Source organism: Oncorhynchus mykiss, chromosome 10 (genome assembly GCF_057628025.1).
Source record: "Oncorhynchus mykiss isolate SJ-2025 chromosome 10, ASM5762802v1, whole genome shotgun sequence".
NCBI classification, from domain to species: domain Eukaryota; kingdom Metazoa; phylum Chordata; class Actinopteri; order Salmoniformes; family Salmonidae; genus Oncorhynchus; species Oncorhynchus mykiss.
The window spans coordinates 26,246,559-26,273,382 of NC_143031.1; the positions used below are offsets into that span (position 1 = coordinate 26,246,559).

Here is a 26,824-nt window from a genome sequence, read left to right on the forward strand (position 1 = left end):
TAAAATGTTACCTGTAATGGACATCTCCTGTAACCTAATTGTCATCTCCTTATTTTCATAATGTACCTAAATTCCAAAGGTTGGGCTCCCAAGTGGCGCAGCAGTCTAAGGCACTGCATCTCAGTGCAAGAGATGTCACTACAGTCCCTGGTTCAAATCCAGGCTGTATCACTTCCGGCCGTGATTGGGAGCCCCATAGGGCAGCTCACAATTGGCCCAGCGTCGTCTGGGTTTGGTCAGGGTAGGCCATTAAAAGAATAATTTGTTCTTAACTGACTTGCCTTTTACATTAAAAAAAAAAATATATATATATATATACTCTGTATCACTGACCCTGGATAAACTCGCGACTGGGTTAACATGGCCAATCGTTTAGGTCAATAATATGCATTATTTTTTTAGGTGCTTTAACTAGCTAGGTAGTTTACGAGGTTAGCTGATTTTTCAAAAAAACTAACCTCATTGTAGCTAGCTACTTGTCCCTCAAGATACTTCAGAAACTTAAAAATATATATATTGATATGGCCAGCATTGTAGATCATTTCTCCTCGCTGGCTGCAGTTTTAGCCCATCTCGAAATAACAGAGAAATGCTGTGAAAACCAGCGTGTTTGGAATAGTAAATTAAATCTGGACACTGACTGTAGGCCTATAACCTCTCACATGTAACGTAATAGTAATAGTAACTCCTGAAGAATTATGCAGTTCTTACAGTGAAATTGTACAACAAATGTTAATTTTGTCTCAGGAAAAGGAGTGGAGAAATATGATTTAATCTGATTTATTTCAGCATCTCCTCTTGAGAAAATGCGAATATGCATGCAATGTGTTATCTTTTACACTGTTATGCAATCAGACAGTATATATAAAATATGCACTCAAGACCCACTGAAGTCTTATCAGAAACGCGTTTTTTTCGTTCTCAGCTTTTCATTTTCTTAAAACCAGTCAAACGGATGACATTTGGACATTTCGCACAGGACCAATCTGTTTTGGAGTTATTGCGTTTTCTCCCAGTCCCTAAACGAAACAGACAACTTTACCGGGGTTAACTAGATTACTAATGCATTTTATCAATATTCTAGTGACAGTATTCTAGTATTCTAGTGAGCACTACTTTATTTAGTCTTCTGGAGCAAGAGGTTATGAAATAAGAGAAGCTGCATGTATCAAACTATAGTTGACAAACAAATGGCCTACCAAATGTCGGATATTATAGTATGGCCTACCAAATGTCGGATATTATAGTATGGCCTGCCAAATGTCGGAAATTATAGTATGGCCTACCAAATGTCGGAAATGATAAGCATAAATTTGTCTAAATTAGCGGTGAACGTAGCCAGTAGTAAACGAATTATTATTGTTGTGGATCGAACTGCGCAGGTAGCCTACTTTTTGAAGTGATTTGTTTGACAATCAGATGAAAACATCACACAACCACAATGATATGCGAAACTGAGCCTGCGCAGACCGAAAAAACAACAGTAAACATGATAAGATGTTTGCTTACATGCCACAGTATCCCGTCATTAGATCAGCATATTCCAGGCATTTTATCGGGTTTCTCATAACCGGGATACAACATTTTTTAAGTTATTGTAAACGGGGTATGTTTGTCAACTCAAAAACACAATAATTGAGTATCCGAATAATAACGGAATATTGGTATGCATATAAAGTGGTCACTGTTCCGAACCCTCTAGCTGATTTCTTGGTCATGGCTAGAAAGGGTGCGGCTTTTGTCGAATTAACGTCATATTTGACATTTCATAGCAGATTAGAATAATTTACGTATTAGGATAATATAATTGGGAAAGGGGTTAGGGTTAGCGAAACACGCACATTTGACAGAAGCTGGATCCTTTCTAGCCATGATGAGGCTTATTTTGGGCTACTGGAACCCTAGCCACTGAATTATCAGATATGGCACAGCATTACCCACTAGATGTCGCAGTTAACCAAGTTCTCGAGTGTGGCGTGAGAATTCTCTACATGGCCAACTAACAGAAAGTAATTATTTCCCCTGCAAAAGTTTAAATAACGCTGTCATTTCCAATGCTTCTTATGTATATTTGGTCTTTCCTTAATTGTGTCCTTCAGTGCTGTATGTATGGCATGGTCATGCATACTTCCAGTTTTTATTATAATGCTTAACATTAATATATGGTTCTGCAGGTACAAGGTTTGCTCTAATCAATGCGCCAAATACAACAAGTGTAGACCTGACCGTGAAATTCTTACTTACAAGTCCTTAACCAACAAGCAGTTCATGAAATAGAATTAAGAAAATATTTACTAAATAAACACGATAAAATAACAATTACGAGACTATATACAGGGGATGTCTGTACCAAGGCAATGTACGGGGATACAGGTCAGTCGAGGTAATTTATACACGTAGGTAGGGGTAAAGTGACTATATATAGATATAAATATATATAGATAATATACAGCGAGTAGCATAACCATGACTGTAATTGTGGACAATATTGAAATTTGTCCATGTTGTTTGGTAAATTGGTAGGCTTAACGTTACTTACTGAGGCGCAAAGTGTGCAAAGAACTTCTGTCTATGATCGCCACGCATGTGGTTCACTACTGCGCAACGTACAGTAGGCACCTAATGTTGCGGGTGTAAATGAAAGTAGGCACTTGATGCTCACCGCGCAACGATTGGTCATCCGCATTACCATCTGTAGCCAATGGGAACAATGTTGCTATGCTGTAATGTTACATTGATTGGTTCCCTTGAATGTCAGTCTGCCCTAGACGGGGTACTGTCTTTGCTCAATTTAAACCGTGCGCTCTACAGTCAGTATCCGATTAACATCCTCTGTTTATCGAGGCTTGAAGTCAACGCGTAGAAGAAAACCCTTTAACGGAATGAGCAGGATTTGCAACACAAAGTTGTGATCTGCAAAGGACAAGAGGCGACGATTGAATTTTCTCTATCCAAAGGTACAGTCAATGCTTATTGTTATTGCACAACTGTACAGGTAGGTTTAAAACGGATAGCATCTTGTCCGAAAGTTCATAACGAGGCCTGAGACATGATTATAACTATTTTACAGCAATTACACAATAACATTTCTGACCGACCATGCTTGGTGTATAACCTGCGGTTGTAGTTTATGATGCGAGTGGAATTGATGTCGAATGTCCGCAGTGGCACTGGATGCGCTGGTTTAGATTACACAAAGTTGGCAGTGGCGTATTCTGCACCACCGCTTCACTGTCGTCTACCCTAAGACGCGCGATGGAAGTGGAAGTTGCAAAAAGGAATGCGTTATGAAATTAAATTGGCTCTGACTTGTTTTTGTTGACAGTTTTGTCCAATGTTGAAAATCAGTTTTCATTACTTCTGCCATATTAATATAATTGACAGGCTTAAATTGGTTGTTTTAACAGCTATTCAAAATATTACCATCGTTTAGTGGTTATATTATAATTCCTAATTCTATGGTTGTAACATTGTAACATCGATGTCATTGTCAAAGGTTCGACAATACCTGACTGATGTCAATCTTTCCTATTGATTTTCAGTGACCTCATAGCCTAGTGAGGGCTCTATCGTTTTTCTCCATTCCTACAAAACCATACCAAAATAGTGAATCCAGTTTTATGGTGGGCCACATAAACAGATGACAGCTGGTCCGCCTTGATTAGTCTCATAGATCTAATTTACTCTAAATCAGCTTGACCAAGTTGGCAGAGAGGGAATGGGTAGCTATTTTTACCCACTGTAACATCTCTGTTCATTTCGACATTTCATTATCATCCGAGTGTGCGAAACAGCGCCCCTCTGTCTCTCTTACGTGTAGGCCATCTATCTGATATCTGGTCCAAACGAATATTACATTTTTGCCTGCCATAGCGAAGCCAGGGAGCATTTGGCCTCCATTGACCCCAAAAATAGAACAATATTTCCAATCAGCATTGAGCTAAACTGAGTGAGCACAACTGAATGGTCCTGGCAGAAAAAAAGTGTCAAATGAAGCCGGCTTGGATTTGGCTCTATCCTATCAAATTGCTTTGAGAGCATATGTCATTAACAGAAACAACTTGAATTGTTGCATCTCATTGTGTTATTGGTCTCCGGTGTCTAGCTAGCTAAAATTGTCCCTTTCCTAAATTAGCTATGGATGTAGATAGGGATTTGGAATTGTGGTTTTACTTAATTCTCCGTACTGGTCAATGATTATAACAACGATTCTGATCCAACCATTAATTCATACATTGGTGTGCCCCTGGCCTGAGAGGATGGACGTTCAAAATGTAGCTAGATGTAGAAGGCTAATGTTAGCTAGCTAATGTTGCCCATGAATGGAAGTTAGGCTAGCGAGCAAGCATTTTAGCCACGTAGCCTAAGATAACAAAAAATAAAAGTGTGTACTGTGATAGCGTGATAAACATGAAACAGAGGAGGATGGCATTGGTGTTTCTCTACAAGTAGGGTGCATGGCTTCCCCGTTGATTTTTACCCATCCACTGCTACTGCTTAGGTTCCTAATTTAGTCATAACCTTAACTGGCAAATGAATAAATCAACCACTTAATAGGTAGTTTTAAAACCACCCAAATGAAGCTACCTATGGAACACAGCAGATGAATCACTTGATTTTGTCAATCTCAATGTTTGTCACCTCTTTCTTAGCCACTCAGTACTATGACAAAAAACAGCCTTTTAAATAATTGTAAGCACAAAATCCTAGCGTTTGTCATGAAGTCAGTGTCAGGACATGAAGCAATGCAACAGAGATATAGCTGTGTGGGAGTGTTGTTGTGAGCCCCAGGGCCTTCTGAGTAGGAGGCTTTCTCTCAGTCAGTCTGCATACGAATGGCTGCGTATGGCTAGACTGAGGTTTGTACGGTAGCTCACTTTGCCATTCAATCACCACAACAGAGACTAAAAAAATCAGAGCATACAGGACAGGTATAATACAGTCAAGCTGGTGATACTCATAGTCAAGAATCTTACAATTCAACTTCAATTTCCCCTGAACAGCCTACAGTGTTGTATATTCAGTCAGAGTTTACTCCATACTTTGCATCTTGGTAGGGTTGTGTGAGGTAATGCCGGTATAGTATACATACCCTAATGCGCATCACATATGCAACAGAACACTGTACAAGTCAATAGACCCCAACTGGATATGATATTAGTGTGTATCTTCTTCACCGCTTCATAGCATCTTGTGTGTGTAGAAAGAGTGCTATTCAAAAGACACTGCTGGGTCCTCATATGGCAGTGAATCAATTCAGAGACCAGCTGTCTGCATTGGCCCTTTCATTCACCCGATGCTAATAAATGGAGGGAGAGAGCATGGCGGGGATGTTTACACGTTCTATCCAGCTGGTCACACCTATTTCCTGCCAGTCATTCACACCAGCTGGGACATTAGCAGAAAGTTCTACACCCCCTCCACACATTCAGGAGTTTGTCCTGTGTTGTGAAGGATGTGGGTCATTCCATGTCTACGTTTTGAACAGGATCTGATTGACATGAAAGTCTGTGGTAATAATAGACTACCACCACATATCAACTGGGAATCATATCAAATGTTATTTGTCACATGCTCCGTAAACAACAGGTGTAGACTAACAGTGAAATGCTTACTTTACAGGCCCTTCCTAACAACGCAGAGAGAAAAATAATAGAAAAAAGTAATAAATACACAATGGTTAATGAAAACTTGGCTATATACACAGTGTACTAATACTGAGTCAATGTGCAGGGGTACAAGGTAATTGAGGTAGGTACTGTAGAAAATCGAGCACACCGCCATGCAATCTCCATAGACAAACATCAGCAGTAGAAGGGCCCGTACTGAAGAGCTCAGTGACTTTCAAATTGGCACCATCATAGGATGCCACCTTTACAACAAGTCAAGTGTGTCAAATTTCTGCAATGCTAAAGCTGCCCCTGTCAACTCTAAGTGCTGTTATTGTGAAGTGGAAACGTCTAGGAGCAACAATGGCTCAGCCGCGAAGTGGTATTTTATAATACATTTTTATTTAACCTTTATTTAACTAGGCAAGTCATTTAAGAACAAATTCTTATTTAACAATAACGGCGAAACCCTCCTCCTAACCCGGACGACGCTGGGCCAATTGTGCGCCGCCCTATGGGACTCCCGATCATGGCTGGTTGTGATACAGCCCAGGATCAAACCAGGGTCTGTAGTGACGCCTCTAGCAGTGAGATGCAGTGCCTTAGAACGCTGCTCCACTCGGGAGCCTCATAAGCTCACAGAATGGGAATGCCGAGTGCCAAAGCGCGTATGCTGATATAGATATAAGGACATTAGCTCTAGCATGCCGCTAACCTCTCAGATCTGAAGGATGAAGAAATGGAAACGGTAGAAAACAACAACAACATGAAACTGCGACATAGAAAAGGATGACGTCTATTTTCAGGCGGCGAGGAAAAAGGGCCCGGTCGGTTTTGATAGAAAATGGGAGATATATAGCTGTTAGTGCTATGTTACAGTATTTAGCGTAACATTCGGGTGGGCATGGAGATGTAGATGTGATTTCTCGCATTCGCCCTTTTCTTCATTCAATACCGGTTGTGTTGAACCACTGCTTTGAGGCCTTGATTAAATGACAAACCTATTATCCTCAAGTGTCAGGGAATGTCAAATCATGGCGTTAATCAGTGAACACAGGTCTCTTATTTCACTCGTGTATATTCAAACATGCTTTATGTTATTTTACATAATGACAACTGTAACTGCTTGAATGTGTCGTCTTTAAAAAATCCTCTCAAATTTCAACTATGATTGATTGAATCGAATCAGGCCTAGTATACAGTGCTTTCAGAAAGTATTCACACCCCTTGACTTTTTCTACATTTTGTTGTTACAACGTGGGATTAAAATGGATTTAATAAAAAAAAAGGTCAACAATCTACACAAAATAACCAGTTTAAAGTGTAAAAATCCTCTGTCCTCGGCTGCAATACTCACTATTGAGTTCCAAACTGCCTCTGGAAGCAACGTCAGCACAATAACTGTTCGTCGGGAGCTTTGTGAAATGGGTTTCCATGGCCTAGCAGACGCACACAAGCACAATGGCAAGTTTTGGCTGGAGTGGTGTAAAGCTCGCCACAATTGGACTGGAGCAGTGGAAACGCGTTCTCTGGAGTGATGAATCGGGCTTCACCATCTGGAAATCCGACGGACGAATCTGGTTTTGGCAGATGCCAGGAGAATGCTGCCTACGTGCCAACTGTAAAGTTTGGTGTAGGAGGAATAATGGTCTGGGGCTGTTTTTCATGGTTCGGACTAGGCCCCTTAGTTCCAGTGAAGGGAAATCTTAACGCTACAGCATACAATGACATTCTAGGATTCTGTGCTTCCAACTTTGTGGCATCAGTTTAGTGAAGGCCCTTTCCTGTTTCAGCATGATAAATCCCCAGTGCACTAATCGAGGTCTGTACAGAAATGGTTTGTCGAGATCGGCGTGGAAGAACTTGACTGGCATGCACATTGCCCTGACTTCAACCTCATCAAACACCTTTGGGATGAATTGGAACGCCGACTACGAGCCAGGCCTAATCACCTAACATCAGTGCCCTAATGCTCTTGTGGCTGACTGGAAGCAAGTCCCTGCAGTAATGTTCCAACATCTAGTGGAAAGCCTTCCCAGAAGAGTGGAGGCTGTTATAGCAGCAAAGGGGAACCAACTCCATATTAATGCCCATGATTTTGGAATGAGTAGTTTGATGAGCAGGTGTCCACATACATTTGGCCATGTAGTGTAAGTAGGGTTAAAGTGAATAGGTAACAGGATAGATCAGGAGTAGGAACCCTGTTCCTGGAAGGGCCCAGGTACTACAGGATTTTGTTCTAACTAGGCACCACACCTGACCAACTGAGCTAATTGATCAGTTCAGTGATTGCCTAAATTCAACACACCTGGTCTTTTCAGGTCGGTTAAATAAAAAATAGGAAGTGCCTGTGGCACTCCAGGATCAGGGTTGCCTACCCCTGGGATAGATTAGAAACAGTAGCTGCAGCGTATGTGATGAGTGTGTGTGCTTGTGCATGGTGTGTGTTTCTATGTTTATTTCTATCAATGTGTGTGTGTATTGTGCATGTCAAAATGTGTGCAGGCCAATGTAGACCTACATGTATCCATCCTCCGCTGACGTCATCGGCCAGCCATCCCTCAGTGGCCCCGCCCCCTGACTGTCAGTCTGGCCAGACCCTGTGCTTTGCTTTGTCCCCTGTGGGTCTGCTGCTCTGCTACTGAATGATAGGTAGCCTAGTAGTGGTAGCCTAGTAGTGGTAGCCTAGTAGTGGTAGCCTAGCAGTGGTAGCCTAGCAGTGGTAGCCTAGCAGTGCCGAGTTACTGGGAGCCGTATGTGCAGTCTAGTGATGGAGTGGCTGGCCTACATACAGCAGCAGCCTAGTCTGGCCATGTAGCTGTATACTGTCACACTCACAAGCACCTGACACCAGTACTACTGCTGCCACTGACCTGCTTCTCCAACTCTCTCCTTTATTTATTTATCATTTTATCATGTCTCTATCTTTCCCTCATCCTACTGCAGTCTTTCATTCTCTTTATTTCTCTCTACTCTAAATCAACTCAACTAAGTTGGCAGAGGGGTGAATGGGTAGCTATCTTTACCCACAGTAACATCTCTGTTCCTTTGGACTTTTCATTGTCATCTGACTTAAGGTCATTATGATGAAATAGCAACCTAACTGGCAAATAAATAAATCAACCACTTAATAGGTAGTTTTAAAACCACCCAAATGAAGCTACCTATGGAACACATCATAGAAGATGCATCACTTGATATTGTTAAGCGCTCAATGTTTGTCACCTTTTCCTTGGCTCTGTACCATGTAAAAAAAAATGCCTTTTCAGCCTTTTAAATAATTGGAAGCACAAAATCCTAGCGTTTGTCATGAAGTCTGTGCCAATACATCAAGCAGTGCAACAGAGATATAGCTGTGTGGGAGTGTTGTTGTGAGCCCCAGGGCCTTCTGAGTAGGAGGCTTTCTCTCAGTCAGTCTGCATACGAATGGCTGCGTATGGCTAGACTGAGGTTAGTACGGTAGCTCACTTTGTCATTCAATCGCCATCACAGAGGCTGGAAAAATCAGAACATAATGTCCCTAACACCAGTACTACTGCTGCCACTGACCTGGTTCTCCCACTCTCTCTCCTTTTATTTATTTATCATATTTTATAATGTCTCTATCTCTCTCTCAACCTACTGTTGTCTTTCATTCTCTTTATTTATTTATTTATCTCTCTGGTTTTCTTATTCTCTTTCTCTTCTTGCTGCTCTCTTGTACTTGTCACCATTTCTCTCTCCATCTCTGTCCTCGTTTCTCTCTCCATCTCTGTCCTCGTTTCTCTCTCCATCTCTGTCCTCGTTTCTCTCTCCATCTCTGTCCTCGTTTCTCTCTCCATCTCTGTCCTCGTTTTGCCTGCCCTTTTTTAGATGATCTCTCTCACACCCTTTCATTCTCTTTTCCGACCCCTGTGTTTTCTAATGACCGTCACTCTTGCCATGCCAGCCTCATCTCCGTTCCCAGGGCACGTGCCTGTGTTGTTTTAGCTAGTTGGCTGAGCAACACCTCACAAACACTAACAAATGTAACCTTAACTGATTACTCTTCATCAGTTAGCTAATGACAACATGTGCCAAAAAGCTGCGACAGCTGTCAGATCATTATATCTCAGATGAATGGTGCTGTTTCAACAGTCTCACTCCTTCAAAATAATAAGCATGTTTTTGGTAAGGTTCATTCTCTTCCTTCTCACTATAGCCTTCTGGTTCCTTGGTGTCCTCCAGATCCTACAGTCTGCAACATCTCTTTTGTTGTGCAAACGTGAAGGGCCCTGCCATTGACAGAGGACCATTTGATGCAACCTCCACCAAGGCTAGTTCCTTTGTTATTCAATGGCGGCGATTTGGTTGCAGTCTGTAATCTCAATTTGAAAAGGGGGGATGAAGAGGGAGAGGGCCCTTCTCCGCTGGGGGTGTTCCTGGGTGATCTGAAATCATGAAGGACAATGGAGAATTTCCTTCCCCATGGAGAGGTGTCTCCTTCAGTGACTTGTGAATATTGGTCGGAGTCTCCGTCCTGTGTTGAATGTAGGTTTTAGATGTGGATTGTGAGAAGGAGGTGTCCTACCTGGCCAGACGGTGTGGGTGAGGGCAGTGGGGGGTGAGGTGTCGCTACATAGGGCCTATAGTAGATGAATTCAGATCTTACATGGGATGGTTGGATGACTGGGGCTCATTGGTAGCCAGGCAGTCATTTCCAGACTATTTAAATGGTTGCTGGGTTAGTTTTTAGGCCTATTTGAAATGACCTCACCATGATAGCTTGTCATCTCTTATCTTTGCTGTCTGGCTGTTGTTTAAGTCTTTCATCTTTTGATATGTGTGTTTATTTTTAACCGTTTTGCTGGGGTGAAGGTAGACCTGTTATCGAGGCTCCGTTAATGAACCGTGTAGAGGCTTGCTTTTGTTTTCATTGGTTTTGCCCAGAGGGAAGACATTAAGGATGGAGTCTGTCATTTGTGCTTGTTAGGGTAGAGAATAGCTAGTGATGCCTGCCCACACCGCATACACACACACGCACGCACACACACAAACACGTGCAGTCTGTGTGAGGTGCTGCAGTTGTTGCCCACAGACAAAGCTGACAATGTATGGCTAATACAGCCCAGCCAACCTCTTTTTGTTTGGAGATGGGTGTCATTTCTCTCTTCTCGGGCTGACATGGTTAGACTAAGCTATAAGTTATTGATTGGGGCTTCTGAATGGGCAGGATGGCAATGATTAGACATTAGGTATCTATGGGCACAGTTCCTTTTTCATATCAATGGTGGTCACAGTAAATGAACGTTTGTAATCCCAAGCTTGATTCCGTCAAAAGGCGATGTGTGTTTATTTGAACAGGCTCGACTGATACAGCTAGCGCCTTTAATCATTTGAGATTGCGCTTGACTGATTGATTGGCCATTTGGAATGGTACACACACACACACAAAGACACACTCACATAGTGTCAGCTCAGAGGTAACAGTGGACCTTAGTGTCATGGCTGTTGTCACTTTGACTGCCACCATGGCGGTGACCCTTGCCCAGAGAGAGAGAGATAGCTCAGCACTTCCATTCTTCTCTCAGAGGGTGGTGGGTGCCCCCTACATATTGTGCCAGGCCCTAGGTCCTTAGTCAGCAGGCTTTACAGCAGGCTTACATGGCATGAGCCGCTTACCTAGCGCAAACTGCTGAGTAGGGATACAGGAGTGAGCATTCTGGACTCCCTCTGTATGGCTAGTGTGCACTAACAGTATAGGGCCCCTGTAAAGGACAAAATAAGGGCACGGCCATTGTTTATGTGGCCAGTGGGGGAAATGTGGTAGCCCTTCTTCACAGGATGGAATCATCCAAAGAGTCATCCCAAAAATGTTACAAATTGGAAACCTTACATGAGTCTGAATTACGAGTCTGTCTGCTTCCTTCTTGCTGTTGTCTTGCAGTCAGACCAGGTGAAATGTAGACCTATGAAAAAGCATGGCATGTTTTTATTTGTCAAGGGTAGTTGGAATGTTATGAAGCAGACTACCTTTTTATCACGTTGTGTGTCAAAGCAGGCAGTCAGTGGTTGTGACAAAGGGTGTGATAAGTGGGTACAGTACAGCAGTAGTGTACCCTTCCTCCATTTCTGCTTGTCTGTTATCTCTTCAGCACTGGCTTTGCCACTTTAGCCTTTGTGGTGCTGATGTCACAACCCTCTGATCACAGCATCTAATCAATCGCCTGTGTGTGTGTGTACGCGAGCGAGGCTAACCACTCTGCCATATGTTTGATTAGCTCAACAAATCTTTCCTCTCATTCAATTAGCAAGGTAAAGATCTCTTCTTATCATGTTCTTTTTGCTTCACTAACAGTTCCTTCTCTCAATGTGCTTGGTATATTGACGTTGACCACTCAAAAACTATATTTTGGTATTTGTTTCATTAGTCCACTGATGATACAGTCCCAAAATGTTTTTAATGTCAGAAATTATGTTTTCAAGATAGAGAACATTCAAAATGCAGAAAGGTTCACATATGACGTGTGTATAGCAGGTTATGTTTTAATTAGGCCTGTTTTAGAATTCAAAGCCACTGCTAACATTGTACAGGTGGATATCATTCCAGAGCTATTAAAAAGTGCAATGTAAAAGTATTCTAAGAAAAACTATGTTGTGAGTACATAAAGTACTTACAAAAATATTTAAAAAACACGATAATGTACATCAATGTTGACCATTTTGGTGGTGGAACAGTAGCAGGCCACTGAGGCCAGTAGAAGTAGCATTTTACTAGCTCCGCCACTACTGCATACACATCCTGTCCTACACACCTTTCCTTCCCTCAGCTCCTCTTCGCCACTACTGCATACACATCCTGTCCTACACACCTTTCCTTCCCTCAGCTCCTCTTCGCCACTACTGCATACACATCCTGTCCTACACACCTTTCCTTCCCTCAGCTCCTTTTCGCCACTACTGCATACACATCCTGTCCTACACACCTTTCCTTCCCTCAGCTCCTCTTCGCCACTACTGCATACACATCCTGTCCAACACACCTTTCCTTCCCTCAGCTCCTCTTCGCCACTACTGCATACACATCCTGTCCTACACACCTTTCCTTCCCTCAGCTCCTCTTCGCCACTACTGCATACACATCCTGTCCTACACACCTTTCCTTCCCTCAGCTCCTCTTCGCCACTACTGCATACACATCCTGTCCTACACACCTTTCCTTCCCTCAGCTCCTCTTCGCCACTACTGCATACACATCCTGTCCTACACACCTTTCCTTCCCTCAGCTCCTCTTTGTGGGTGTTTGGTTGCCATAATCTATAGACCACACACATACATTTAGCTACACACTCCTGATGGAGAGCATTGTATTGAATTGGGTAAAAATTCACAAACACTTTCCACCATGCTTTAATAAGAGAGAGCCTCAAGTAAGACTTGTTGGAAAGATTGGGTCAATGAACTGGCGTTTTTCAAAATGATTTTCCCACTCCGTGGAGTGTAGGTCTGGATCATTGTGTCTGTGTGCGTTTATGCATGTGTGTAATATTCATATTTGGCATTCTCAACGCAAAATATTTCTGTGCCTTGACGATAAACATGATCTGTTATCGTGGATCCATATTAAAGTGTCCCTCCCCAGGTGTGTGCCTCCCACCCCACGCCCCACCACGGCCCTCACCTGTGTGTTGCGGTGCTTCCCCTGCGAGCCGTCCTGGGCCGGCAGCCCCTTCCTGCACCGCCCCCATACTTCGCCCAGCAACAGCAACGCCGTCGCCCCTGAAACCGCCGCTGTCTCCCAGGCAACTGTCATCATGACGCGCTCCAAGACCTTCCAGGCCTACCTGCCCAACTGCCACCGTACCTACAGCTGCATCCACTGTCGAGCTCACCTGGCCAACCATGACGAGCTCATCTCCAAGGTAGGCTTTTTCGACAAGGACAAAAAAGTTGAAGTACATTTGTGAACAGGGCAGCTATGTCATGTGTATGAAGCTGCATAGCTCTGCAGTTGTAGTTAAACCCCATATTTTAACAGCTGTAAATCCTTATGCTGGCGCACTTCCTAGCATCTACTGCAGGGCCTTAGTGTGTGTGTGTGTGTGTGCGGTTGCATTTGACCGAGACTAGATTCTGTCTCAACGCAATTGCTTCCATTTGCTCATTTGCTTACGATAACATTGGACATTCATCGTGTTCCACCAGGTTGACCCGGGTTCACTTTATTCCACCAGTTGTTGTGGTCATTAACACAGTAACAGCCCTGAATTACTGAACACATGTCAGGATCAAGGAAAAGCCCTTAATCCATTTAGCTTTGTGTGCAACTGCAACAGAGAAATAACGAAGGAAATGAGAGCGAGATCAAACCATAAAAGAGAGGGGCGAGAGAGGTCATCATATTACTGTCACCTCCTGGAACTCTCTAGACTAGAGCATCATGGGTAATATCCCCGGGTGGATGGAGAGTCCAGGCCACAAAGCTCCCTAATACACAGACACACACAGCTTTTCATAGACACTAGTGGGCTTTTAGTGTAAGCCAGCAGCACATCAAAGCAGATTGACTGTGTTCACTCTGCAAACACACCGTTTCCATGGAAGCAGCATGTTTTTATGTCAAACTAAAATAAAGAGGGCAATGATTGCATGTGTGTGTGGGTGGATGATTTTGTGTGTAATGTGTGTTTGTGTGAGAAAGCCAGAGAGAGAGAGAGCGAGTGAGAAAAAGAAAGGACAGTTTGTAGGAGAAAATGTGTGCATGTGTGTGTGTGTGTTAAACCATAGGGGCTTCATGTTTATCTACAATATATTAGATGGCATGGAACATAGCCACAACACAGCTCCACACCAAACACCACACATACAACACAGCTCCACACCACCCCATACATGACACTACACCACACGCCACAGTACCACATCAGCGCTGTCAAATCCAAAGCGACTTACAGTCATGCGTACGTACATTTTATGGGTGGTCCTGGCCTGGGAATCAAACCCACTATCCTGCCGTTGCAAAGCTCCATGCTCTAGCAACTGAGCTACATAGGACCACCCCATACCATATAGCTCCATCCCCCACACTACACCACAGAGATCCATCCCCCCACCATACACACCACAGAGATCCACCCCCCACACTACACACCACAGAGATCCATCCCCCACACTACACACCAGAGATCCATCCCCCACACTACACCACAGAGATCCATCCCCCACACTACACCACAGAGATCCATCCCCCACACTACACCACAGAGATCCATCCCCCACACTACACCACAGAGATCCATCCCCCACACTACACCACAGAGATCCATCCCCCCACCATACACACCACACAGATCCATCCCCCCACCATACACACCACAGAGATCCATCCCCCACACTACACACCAGAGATCCATCCCCCACACTACACCACAGAGATCCATCCCCCCACCATACACACCACACAGATCCACCCAGGCTCCTGGTGGCTACGGAGCTACACACATGTCACATTGCGACACACACTACCAGCTTGGCAAAAGCAGCCAATCGTAAAGCCTTCTCCCTCAGGGCTGTTTTTTCTATGGCCATATGGTAGGGCAGAACTCTGACTCAGCCTATCAAAAGGCTTCTATTATGTGTCTCCTGTGAACTCCTTTGTCGTTGTTGAAAATAAGTTGTCGTTAAAAGCTTGAAATTAATATAGGTTAAAGGTATGTACGGTACATACTATATAAGTGGCTAGGTAGGTATGTACGGTACATACCATATAAGTGGCTAGGTAGGTATGTACGGTACATACCATATAAGTGGCTAGGTAGGTATGTACGGTACATACTATATAAGTGGCTAGGTAGGTATGTACGGTACATACTATATAAGTGGCTAGGTAGGTATGTACGGTACATACCATATAAGTGGCTAGGTAGGTATGTACGGTACATACTATATAAGTGGCTAGGTAGGTATGTACGGTACATACCATATAAGTGGCTAGGTAGGTACGGTGTAGGTAAGTATGTACGGTACATACCATATAAGTGGAAAAACAATACCATGTTAGCATATCATTGAGATGTTTTTAATGGGATAGAGAATGGGATACCTTTGTTTTAGGAACGTGAGTGATGCCATGTGTCTGCCTTGATGCTAGCATCGCTGTGGAAAACAGGTGGAAAAAAACAACAGACCATTAATGTCTACTCCCGTGATTGGATTGTGACTTTTCTCATCCTGTTCTCCCTCTCTCTTTGTCTCTCATCCAGTCCTTCCAAGGAAGTCAAGGTCGAGCTTACCTCTTCAACTCAGTGTAAGTACCTGAGCCTATTTTTATTATTCTCCAAATCAAACCCCCATTTTATCACTTTGCCACCCCTCTCTATTTTTTACATTTTATTTTCTTCACCTTTCTCTCCATTTATCACACTCCTCTTGCTCTCCGTCTCAGGGTGAACGTGGGGTGTGGACCAGCAGAAGAGAGGGTTCTGTTGACAGGGCTTCACGCGGTGGCTGATATCTACTGTGAAAACTGTAAGACCACGCTGGGCTGGAAATACGTAAGTAGCTAATTACATAGGAATCCCCCACAAACAGATCTCTAGACATGCAGGTGTATAACACATCTATAGACATGATAAACAAAAGCTCCACATTGCTGGTGTCCCTGGCTTCGCTTTGTGGGGTAACTATGTGGGTGTGGAGGTCAGTGAGAGAGACCCGGGTGGTACGTGGCCTTGTAGTGTTTTATGGTGTTGCCATCTGTGTGATGTTATTAATATCCTCCACGAGGCCTAATGCTCCAGCACTGTCAAGGGGCCAAAAATGCTGCTGCCGACCTAGTACACCCATCAACAGGGGGATGATAAGCACACAAACACACACACTCTCACCCATGCTTACGCACATACAAGCACTCTACGTCACACACACAAACACACTACGTCACACACACAAACATGCACACTACGTATTTTATTAGGATTACGTATAAAATAACAAGAAAGGGAGATTACCCCAGATAGAAAATCACACTGTTCACATTCACGACAATGCTCCAGTGTGTCTCTCTTTCTCTCTGCAGGAGCATGCCTTTGAGAGCAGTCAGAAGTACAAGGAGGGGAAGTTCATTATCGAGCTGGCCCACATGATCAAGGACAATGGCTGGGACTGAGGGGGCTTACCTAACCCCTAAGGTTTACTGCTAGCTCATCCACATGGCCCTATTCACCTGAGACACAGCTCATGTACTCCCACAATACACAGGTGTAATGGTGTGTGTGCGCGAGTGTGCGTGCATGTGTGTTTACCAGTCTAAAGCATATACAGATATGCACAAACACACACACACAGTTGCACAGAGACGTGTGTTTGTATTCACTCTGCATGCTGAAGCTTTTCCAGGCCTCAGGGTGGACAGGAGCCCACAGGTTAAGGGTTATAGGTCATAGGTTATGGTCTCTCTGGGGGATGAATGAGATGAACAATGACCATGGTAATGGACAGACAAGAATGGACCCCTCCAACCCCCCAAGACCCACTAACCCTACAATGAGGTGAAATTCTGTTCAACATTCCGTTTTTTACCTGCAATCACCCTCACTACCCTACATGGATCCTTCCACATGAATGCATTTTTTGGTTACTATGTTTCAATGGACTCCATTGAATTAGGAATTAGAATCATTTTATAGGATCTCTATGATGGGCAGACTCATGGAAGACACCAACCAACCAGAATCACCAGACTTCTTGAAGCCTGAAATCGTCCAAAACTCCTTTCAACCAAATCAGCACCTTATTGTTCGGGATCGAGTTTGAAACAGATTGTCATAAATCTAATACTGCTTGATTGTTCATCTGAAAAAAAATTATTTGCTGTTCTTAATTTTTTTATTCGAGCATGTGTTTAAGCTATGGATATATTTGTTAATTTATTTGGTATTGTTTGGGGACAATCCCCTTTTCCCCCCTTGTTAAAAGGTAGCTTTGTTGGTTCCCCCCTCACTTCCAATGGTAGCAATCTTAAAAAGGAGGTGTCATTCAAGTTGTCATCCCTTTGCCGATCTGAGTGTGCTATTACCACCCTCTGTGAATGTTTTAGTAATGGCAGTGTGTGAGAGGAACCCAGATTGCACAAGGTTTACATGTCAACTGGGTAAAGGGACCGGGGGTAAAAATGTAGCACCCGTAGATCTTTTCAGTCTCAAAGCAATGCAGACATGAAGGTGGTGCAAACTGATGAGGAAATTAGGCATGTGAAGTGCCCCTTTCCTAGACGCTGATCTGAAGTCAGTGTTGTGTCACCCCCCATACCCCCAGAGGTTACGGTTAGAATATGGAGAGGGAAAGCTGATCCTAGAGCTGCAACTTCTAACACGCACCTCACAGAGACTGATGGTTGTGAACTGGTGGTTCTCTGTTTACCTGGGTCTGCATCCTCCACTGCCTCCTTGCTTTGTTTTGTTGTTGATTTTATAAGATTTGAGAATTACAACATTTAAAATGGACTTTCTACAGTCTGGAACAGGAGAACCAATCGAAAGCCACAGAATACCCAATCAGAGGGTGTCACTCATCCCAGCACAACAACCAAAGACTCCCATCAACAATAAGTTGACCAAACAATGGACCTTGCGATTGATTGCTAGTATCAGGAAGTTGCCGAATGAAAGATTGTGATTGGCCGAGAGCCACTGTCGAACCTTGGCCTTTCTCTGTGAGATAATGCATTGTTTGGTTGCGACAATTACAATGTTAATACCTGTATATTCACTATGAACATGTGCATTATTATGTAACGATAAACAGTATTACACCATGTAAATAGCCATATTCAATGTTTTATTTATTCAATTGATGATTATTTTAGTCTATGCTCTGCTGTCTGTCTTGGGGCCCCTTGGACAGTTAGATTTCCTACTTTTTTACTATTTGGAGAGAGAAAAAAAAAGAAAAAAAGTATTTTGCAAAGGAAGGAAAATTGATGGCAATATACAGTATGGAGACTCAATAAAGATTCTCATTTGATCGATCTGAAACAGAGGCCAAAGTATGTTTTATACTCGCTTGGTTGCTAGTCTTGTACTTTAGCCAACCCCTTTGGCTTTTGAGATGACAACAACCACAGGTAGCCAAGTGGTTAGAGCATGGGGCCAGTAGCTGAATGGTTGCTGGATGAAATCCCCCGAGCTGACAAGGTAAAAATCTGTCATTCGGCCCCTGAACAAGGCAGTTAACCCACTGTTCGCCGGTAGGCCGTCATTGTAAATAAGAATTAGTTCTTAACTGACTTGCCTAGTTAAATAAAATAAATAAAAACCACAAATGAGCTGGCTAAAACAGAAACAGATCTGGCAACCAGGGTCATTGTATTGTACATACAGTGCCTTCAGAAAGTATTCATACCCCTTGACTTATTGCACATTTTGTCGAACCTGGACTCAAAATAGACTCAATATTTATTTCTTACCCATATTCACACACACACACACACACACACACACTACCCCATCATGATAAATTGAAAACATGTTTTTAGAAATGTTTGCACATTTATTGAAAATGAAATACAGAAAGATCTAATTTACATAAGTGAGTCAATACATGTTAGAATCACCTTTGGCAGCGATTACAGCCGAGAGTTTTTTGGGGTAAGTCTCTAAGAGTCTCTAAGTCTCTAAGACACCTGGATTGTACAATATTTGCGCATTATTCTTTAAAAAAATGTTCAAGGTCTGTCAAGTTATTTGTTGATAATTGCTCAACAGCCATTTTCAAGTTTTGCCATAGATTTCCAAGTCGATTTAAGTCAAAACTGTAACTAGGCCACTCAGGTACATTCAATGTCGTCTTGGTAAGCAACTCCAGTATATACAGTATATGTGTTTTAGGTTACTGTCCTGCTGAAAGGTGAATTTGTCTTCCAGTGTCTGTTGGAAAGCAGACTGAAGAAGGTTTTCCTCTAGGATTTTACCTGTGTTTAGCTCTTTTCTGTTTATTTTTAAACAAAAAAACATCTTAATCCTTGTTGATGACAGGCATACCAATAACGTGATGCAGCCACCACCATGCTTGAAAATATGAAGTGATATTCAGTGATGTCTTGTTGGATTTGACACAAACATAAGGCTTTGTATTCAGAACATAAAGTTCCTTTCTTTGCCACTTTTTTTGCAGTTTTACTTTAGTGCCTTATTGCAAACAGGATGCATGTTTTGGAATATTTCTGTACACGCAAACTTCTTTTCACTCTGCCATTTAGGTTAGTATTGTGGAGTAACTACAATGTTGTTGATGCATCCTCACAGCCATTAAACTCTGTAACTGTTTTAAAGTCACCATTTGCCTCATGGTGAAATCCCAGAGCTGTTTCCTTCCTCTCCGGCAACTTAGTTAGGAAGGATGCCGGTATCTTTGTAGTGAAGGGGTTTATTGATACACCATCCAAAGCGTAATTAATAACTTCACCAAGCTAAAAGGGATATTCAATGTCTGCTTTTTTTCTTTTACCCACCTAACAATAGGTGCCCTTTGCGAGGCATTGGAACACTTCCCTGGTCTTTGTGGTTGAATCTGTCTTTGAAATGCAGTGCTCAACTATAATTGTATGTGTGGGGTACAGAGATGAGGTAGTCATTCAAAAATCATGGTAAAGACTATTATTGCACAAAGAGTGAGTCCATGCAACTTATGTGACTTGTTAAGCACATAAAATAAAAATAACAAAGGGGTTGAATACCTATTAACTGAAAACATTTCAGCTGTTAATTTTTAATTAATTTGTTAAAAAAATAAAACAGTGGGCCTCCCGAGTGCCACGGTGGTCTAAGACACTGCATCGCAGTGCTTGCTGTGCCACTAGAGATTCTGGGTTTGAGTCCAGGCTCTGTCGCAGCCGGCCGTGACCGGGAGACCCATGGGGAGGCGCACAATTGGCCCAGCATCGTCCGGGTTAGGGGAGGGTTTGGCCGGCAGGGATGACCTTATCCCATCGCACACTAGCGGCTCCTGTGGCGGGCCAGGCGCAGTGCACGCTGACAAGGTCGCCAAGTGTACGTTGTTTCCTCCGACACATTGGTGCGGCTGGCTTCCAGGTTAAATGGGCATTGTGTCAAGAAGCTGGTTGGGTTGTGTTTCGGAAGACTCACAGCTCTCGACCTTCGCCTCTCCCGAGTCCGTACGGGAGTTGCAGCGATGAGACAAGACTGTAACTACCAATTGGATACCACGAAATTGGGGAGAAAAAGGGATAAAAAAAAAAAATTATGAATCGAATGTAATAATATAAAAATAGAAAAGCATTATTCGACTTTGACATTATGGGGTATTGTGTGTAGGCCAGTTTTTAATGAATTAATTTAATCAATTTTAAATTCAGACTGTAACACAATGTTTTGGGGGAAAAGGGTGTGAATACTTTCTGAAGGCGCTGTAATGCTTTGACTTTCCAGCTGCTAGGATCGCACCATTAAGATGGATTTCAGAGAAACTTGCATAACTGACAACTGTTCATGCATGCATTTATTATCCCATGAGACAAAATAATTTGTCCCAACATCTGCTGGACTCTCTAAGGCTGGTACATAATGTGTAAAAATAGATGCAGTTAGACATTTTGTACATTGGATGTCTGAAGAGGGTATTAGCCTCAGCTGGTTATCATCACCGGGCTCTCGGATGTGCCTGGACCTCCTGCTCTATTTCAATAGCAGCAGATGGTGGGACAGGGTCTCCTAGCAACTGGGTTTCAGGGGCAACAGTATGAATGGTTGGCATTAGTGTTCCCTGACTGGTACTCTACATCATGGTACAATGTCACAGTAAAATTCTGGGTTGCCATCCCTCCCTAATATATTATTTTGCGTGGTTTTATTAGGGATAGAAACGCTTAGTTGGGATATGTGTGCATGACTTGTTCTTGAGCCAAGATAAGAGCATTGAAAGCAATGGAAGAGAAGCATTAAAGTTTGAGTTGCATGTGAATATTCAATTACAGGTCAGTTGCTGTAATGGGAGCATCACACATTCAAATAGAACTGATTTGATACTGTATTCAACGTTAAGCTATGTAGCAGTGGAACAGGGTTACTAAATGCCCGACCCCACTTGCTAACCACTACATCAACAAAAAATGTATATACACTGAACAAAAAGATAAAGGCAACATGTAAAGTGTTGGTTCCATGTTTCATGAGCTGAAAAAAAAAAGATGTAAAATGTTCACAGAAATGTTATAAAAAGCTTTATTTCTCTAAAAATGTTTTGCACTTGGCTCCTTTGCCAAGATAATCCATCCACCTGACAGGTGTGGCATATCAAGAAGCTGATTAAACGGCATGATCATTGCACAGGTGCACCTTGTGCTGGCGAAAATAAAAGGTAACTTTAAAATGTGCAGTTTTGTCACACAACACAATGCCACAGATGTCTTCAGTTTTGAGGGAGTGTGCAATTGGCATGATGCCTGCAGGAATGTCCACCAGAGCTGTTGCCAGAGAATTGAATGTTCATTTAACTACCATAAGCTTCGGTGCTGAGGAGTATTTCTGTCTGTAATACGCCCTTTTGTGGGGGAAAACTAATTCTGATTGAAACTGGGGAGCCAGGCCCAGCCAGTCTCTTAGTCCCAAAGCCATAACATTATTTGCTATAGATAGGGCCATTGTACATTACTCTGAATGCACAGTGCTGGCCTTGTCACATACTCCTCCTGTATGAGAGTCCTTCATGAACAGTGAGAGCAGCGTTTCCTCTCCTGCAGCTGCTGCTCCATTTTCTTTGGTCCTGGCCTCAGGAACCACATGCTCTATTTAGTCTGCGGGGCCAATGGGTGTGGAGTGGAGTTTTTGGAAAGAGTGAACATATGTATGAAAGGGATTTGCTTGGGGGACGGGGGTTAGAGGGGGGGATACACTTGTAATTCAGTACAGCCCAGTAGAGCCTTAAGGTGTCTGTGTGTCATCTTTAATTAGCAGTGGTGAGTGGTTTTGACATTGTGTACGTGTGTTTGTAAAGCTGTAATTAGACATGTGTGAGGCTGGATACTGGTTGAGGCTGGGTTGGGTGGTGGGTTAGGGCGGGACACCCATAGTGGTTGTGGATCGAAGAAAGAGTGGTTAGTGCTGGAAGACTCAGAGTTATTACTTTGACCCGCAGTTGCTAAAAATAACAGAGCCCTACACAGCTTTCCCTCCCAGCCACACACACTTCCTTGTGTGTTTAAACAGCAACTTAAAAGACACACAAACACCATACAAGACATACACTGGCACACACATGAAGACCGGGTTAAAAGACACACACAAAGACTGGGTTAAAAGACACACAAAGACTGGGTTAAAAGACACACATAAAGACTGGGTTAAAAGACACACAAAGACCGGGTTAAAAGAAACACATAAAGACTGGGTTAAAAGACACACATAAAGACTGGGTTAAAAGACACACATAAAGACCGGGTTAAAAGAAACACATAAAGACTGGGTTAAAAGACACACAAAGACTGGGTTAAAAGACACACATAAAGACTGGGTTAAAAGACACACACAAAGACTGGGTTAAAAGACACACAAAGACTGAGTTAAAAGACACACATAACGACTGGGTTAAAAGACACACAAAGACTGGGTTAAAAGACACACGTAAAGACCGGGTTAAAAGACACACGTAAAGACCGGGTTAAAAGACACACAAAGACCGGGTTAAAAGACACATAAAGACTGGGTTAAAAGACACACATAAAGACTGGGTTAAAAGACACATAAAGACCGGGTTAAAAGACACACATAAAGACTGGGTTAAAAGACACACACAAAGACTGGGTTAAAAGACACACATAAAGACTGGGTTAAAAGACACACATAAAGACTGGGTTAAAAGACACACAAAGACTGGGTTAAAAGACACATAAAGACCGGGTTAAAATACACACATAAAAACTGGGTTAAAAGACACACAAAGACTGGGTTAAAAGACACACAAAGACTGAGTTAAAAGACACATAAAGACCGGGTTAAAAGACACACATAAAGACTGGGTTAAAAGACACACATAAAGACTGGGTTAAAAGACACACAAAGACTGGGTTAAAAGACACATAAAGACTGGGTTAAAAGACACACATAAAGACTGGGTTAAAAGACACACACAAAGACTGGGTTAAAAGACACATATAAAGACTGGGTTAAAAGACACAAAGACTGGGTTAAAAGACACATAAAGACTGGGTTAAAAGACACATAAAGACCGGGTTAAAAGACACATAAAGACTGGGTTAAAAGACACATAAAGACCGGGTTAAAAGACACACATAAAGACTGGGTTAAAAGACACACAAAGACCGGGTTAAAAGACACATAAAGACTGGGTTAAAAGACACATAAAGACTGGGTTAAAAGACACATAAAGACCGGGTTAAAAGAAACACATAAAGACTGGGTTAAAAGACACACATAAAGACCGGGTTAAAAGACACACATAAAGACTGGGTTAAAAGACACACATAAAGACTGGGTTAAAAGACACACATAAAGACCGGGTTAAAAGACACACATAAAGACTGGGTTAAAAGACACACAAAGACTGGGTTAAAAGACACAGATGAATGAAATCAAATCCAGATCTCAATACAGTTGTCTGTTCCCAAAACTACGATATGTTATGAACAGAGTGCACTATGTTTTGTAGACATCACTCAAAGCCAAAGTTTCAAAAAATGTACTTGTTTACAATGAGTGCATGGCCAAATTGTGTTATTGCACACCCACACTTCACAGACCAGGCGTTCCTTAACGGAAATATGCAAATACATGCTAGAATGCACCAATAGAATCTCACTAGCTCATGCTTGGCTCTGCCCACCTCCTTGCTTGTTCTGCCCACTATGCTTCATTTGCTCCCATTGAAATGACAAAGGTGAACTATTTGGTTAGTTATAAATATCTTTGGTGCTGTATATGTGTTATTATAAGTGAACGAGCTGCTGATATTTTAGAGAATAATTCCTTTGTTCATACAGACTTACATCTAATGCTTTGCTTCTAATAACAGGGGTGGCAGGTAGCCTAGTGGTTAGAGTGTTGGGCCAGTAACCGTAAGGTTGTTAATTTGAATACCCGAGCTGACAAGGTAAAAATCTGCCATTCTGCCCCTGAACAAGGCAGTTAACCCACTGTTCCTAGGCTGTCGTTGTAAATCAGAATGTGTTCTTAACTGACTCGCCTAGTTAAATTAAGGTTAATAAATAAATAACACACACTGAAGAAATGGGGTTGTTGAATGTTAAACAATACATAAAGCCTGACTAACAATATGCTTCATTATAGCCTATAGTAAAGATGATTATCCTGGTTGAGGCTGTCAAAGTATGACAAAGAACATCCTGCTTTACTGTAACAAGTACCAAGGACATACAATAAGTCCTTTCATCGTGTTATCAACATCCGTTAATACAAACACATGGTGACTAAACCAGACTGTTATCACTGGCCCAACGCAAGTGAATGTCTATTTATTCAAAGATTTAATGCACTGTGAAACTGTCACCACAGTGGCTCAAGGTCTTCTACAATTATCATTGCTTGTCCCCATAATGGCTCCAACTGCACTGGCCAACATTAGGAGAATGGATCCACAGGACATAAACAAGTCTAATTACGATTGACACGGTTGACTCTGTTCACAGGAACTGGCCCTGGCCTACACTAAGCTGATCAGTGTGCTCAGGAGGCGCTCAGGCCATCTGCTGTCTGTAAGTACACACATACACAGAGAAATACCTACAGCACGCACAAACACAGTGAGAGAGAGAAAACACATACAGTGCACACACTCAGGGTGATTTGAGGTGTCCAGCTGGCAGATGACAAGTATGTCACTGTAAAGAGTGGCCTGTTCCATTTCAATGGCATTGATGCCAGGAAGGATGCATGGCCGTTATATGCACCTGCAAGTTACCAAGGCCAGTACAGAACAGGGTAGAATCAGACAAAATAGAAGGGGGCCTTGAGGTTTGGAGGGCTAGAATCGGGACCCATCAAGGCAAGAAAGGGGTAGCTGTTTGGGCTGGGGGTTGGGCTGGTCTGTGTTTTGTAATTACCCTGCACTCTGTAGCAGACAGGCAGTTCATGTAAGTACCAGAGCCACAGCTGGTAGAGGAGTGCAGGGCAACCCTGCATTTAGTTTACGACCCTCTTGAATATGAAACTTATGTATGAGAGACTCTTAGAACAGACAGTGACACAAATAATTTGACAGCAAGACAGACCAACAAAAAGAGAGAAACAACAGAATGTTGCCTACAATTCGCACATCCTCACATCTACATATACCTTCCAACACACAAAGAAACACACATAAAGACTGTTAAACTTTCAGACCCAAAACACCAGCACCATCCGATAAACCATACAAAAGACTCTTTGAAGATCACATGTGTTGACACAATCGTAATTGAGGAGTGAGACAAAAAGAGGGAGTAATCAGTGAAAGAGGTGGTTCCCTCACCCCCACCCCACCAGGCCCCTCCTTTAAGATTAGGATTGGTAATTGGTCTGGCCGACCCCTCCTGTGGGTGCTGGGTGGGTGTCTGGCAGCAGAATGTTAATCCAAGCAGCCATTAGCCTAGTGGTTAGCCCAGCGCCATCTGCACAGAGCTGATCATGGCTAATGAGTGAGAGCCTGGCCAATTGGGGTGGCTTTGTTCTCCGAAAGTACCAGACCAGGGGGAGAGGAAAGGGTTGTGTGTGACTGTGTGAGTGGGTGGTTGAGTGGATGAGGGGGGTTATAGGACAACAGAGTCTCGCTCAGAGGCATCATCACATGGGCCTACTGATTTAGGGGGTAACCTCTGACCCGTGACTAAATGGAGATGAGCTTTGGGGAGAGGAAAGTGATGGGAAGGGGGGGGGCGTTACACAACTGCCCCTAAAAACCTGTATTAGGACAGCTGGTACTCCATGAACCCCTAAATCAACCCTCTTCCCCCCACACACACACACACACACACTAAAATGGACAGAGAGAAAGAAAGATTAAAACATTTACTTCCTTGAAAATAATAGGCATGTCATGAACACTGCATACCGAGAGCTTGCTGAAATTCACCAAACTCTCCATATTTTCAACAAATTGTACCGGTGGTATTTTAAGATCCAACAACATTGAGAACGGGAAAGAGAGGGGATTTCATTCCCAAAGGGAAAAAAGTACATTTATCACAAAGAGGAGATTTTCAGTGAAGAATAAAATAAAAGGGTTGAGAC

At 42.8% G+C, this 26,824-nt stretch overlaps 1 protein-coding gene across 2 annotated transcripts; it reads left to right on the forward strand.

The window, feature by feature from the left end:
- The first annotated feature begins 2,756 nt into the window (after positions 1 to 2,756).
- On the forward strand, positions 2,757 to 19,900 carry LOC110533547 (protein yippee-like 1). Of its 2 annotated transcripts, none has more exons than XM_021617875.3 (5): positions 2,757 to 2,957; positions 13,210 to 13,489; positions 15,830 to 15,873; positions 16,012 to 16,120; positions 16,645 to 19,900. In XM_021617875.3, the coding sequence occupies exons 2-5, from the start codon at positions 13,382 to 13,384 to the stop codon at positions 16,732 to 16,734; spliced, it is 351 nt and encodes a 116-aa protein (XP_021473550.1). In that variant the 5' UTR covers positions 2,757 to 2,957; positions 13,210 to 13,381; the 3' UTR covers positions 16,735 to 19,900. The 2 variants fall into 2 exon arrangements, with proteins under 2 accessions (XP_021473550.1, XP_021473551.1); XM_021617876.3 differs by having other exon boundaries at positions 2,785 to 2,957; positions 13,197 to 13,489.
- Positions 19,901 to 26,824: the final 6,924 nt, after the last annotated feature.

Excerpts from the sequence above, each read along its gene's own strand:
- LOC110533547 (XM_021617875.3), top strand. The coding sequence starts at position 13,382 with ATGACGCGCTCCAAGACCTTCCAGGCCTACCTGCCCAACTGCCACCGT. Across the intron at positions 15,874-16,011 it reads GCTTACCTCTTCAACTCAGT|GGTGAACGTGGGGTGTGGAC; the intron begins GTAAGTACCTGA and ends TCTCCGTCTCAG. Across the intron at positions 16,121-16,644 it reads CCACGCTGGGCTGGAAATAC|GAGCATGCCTTTGAGAGCAG; the intron begins GTAAGTAGCTAA and ends TTCTCTCTGCAG.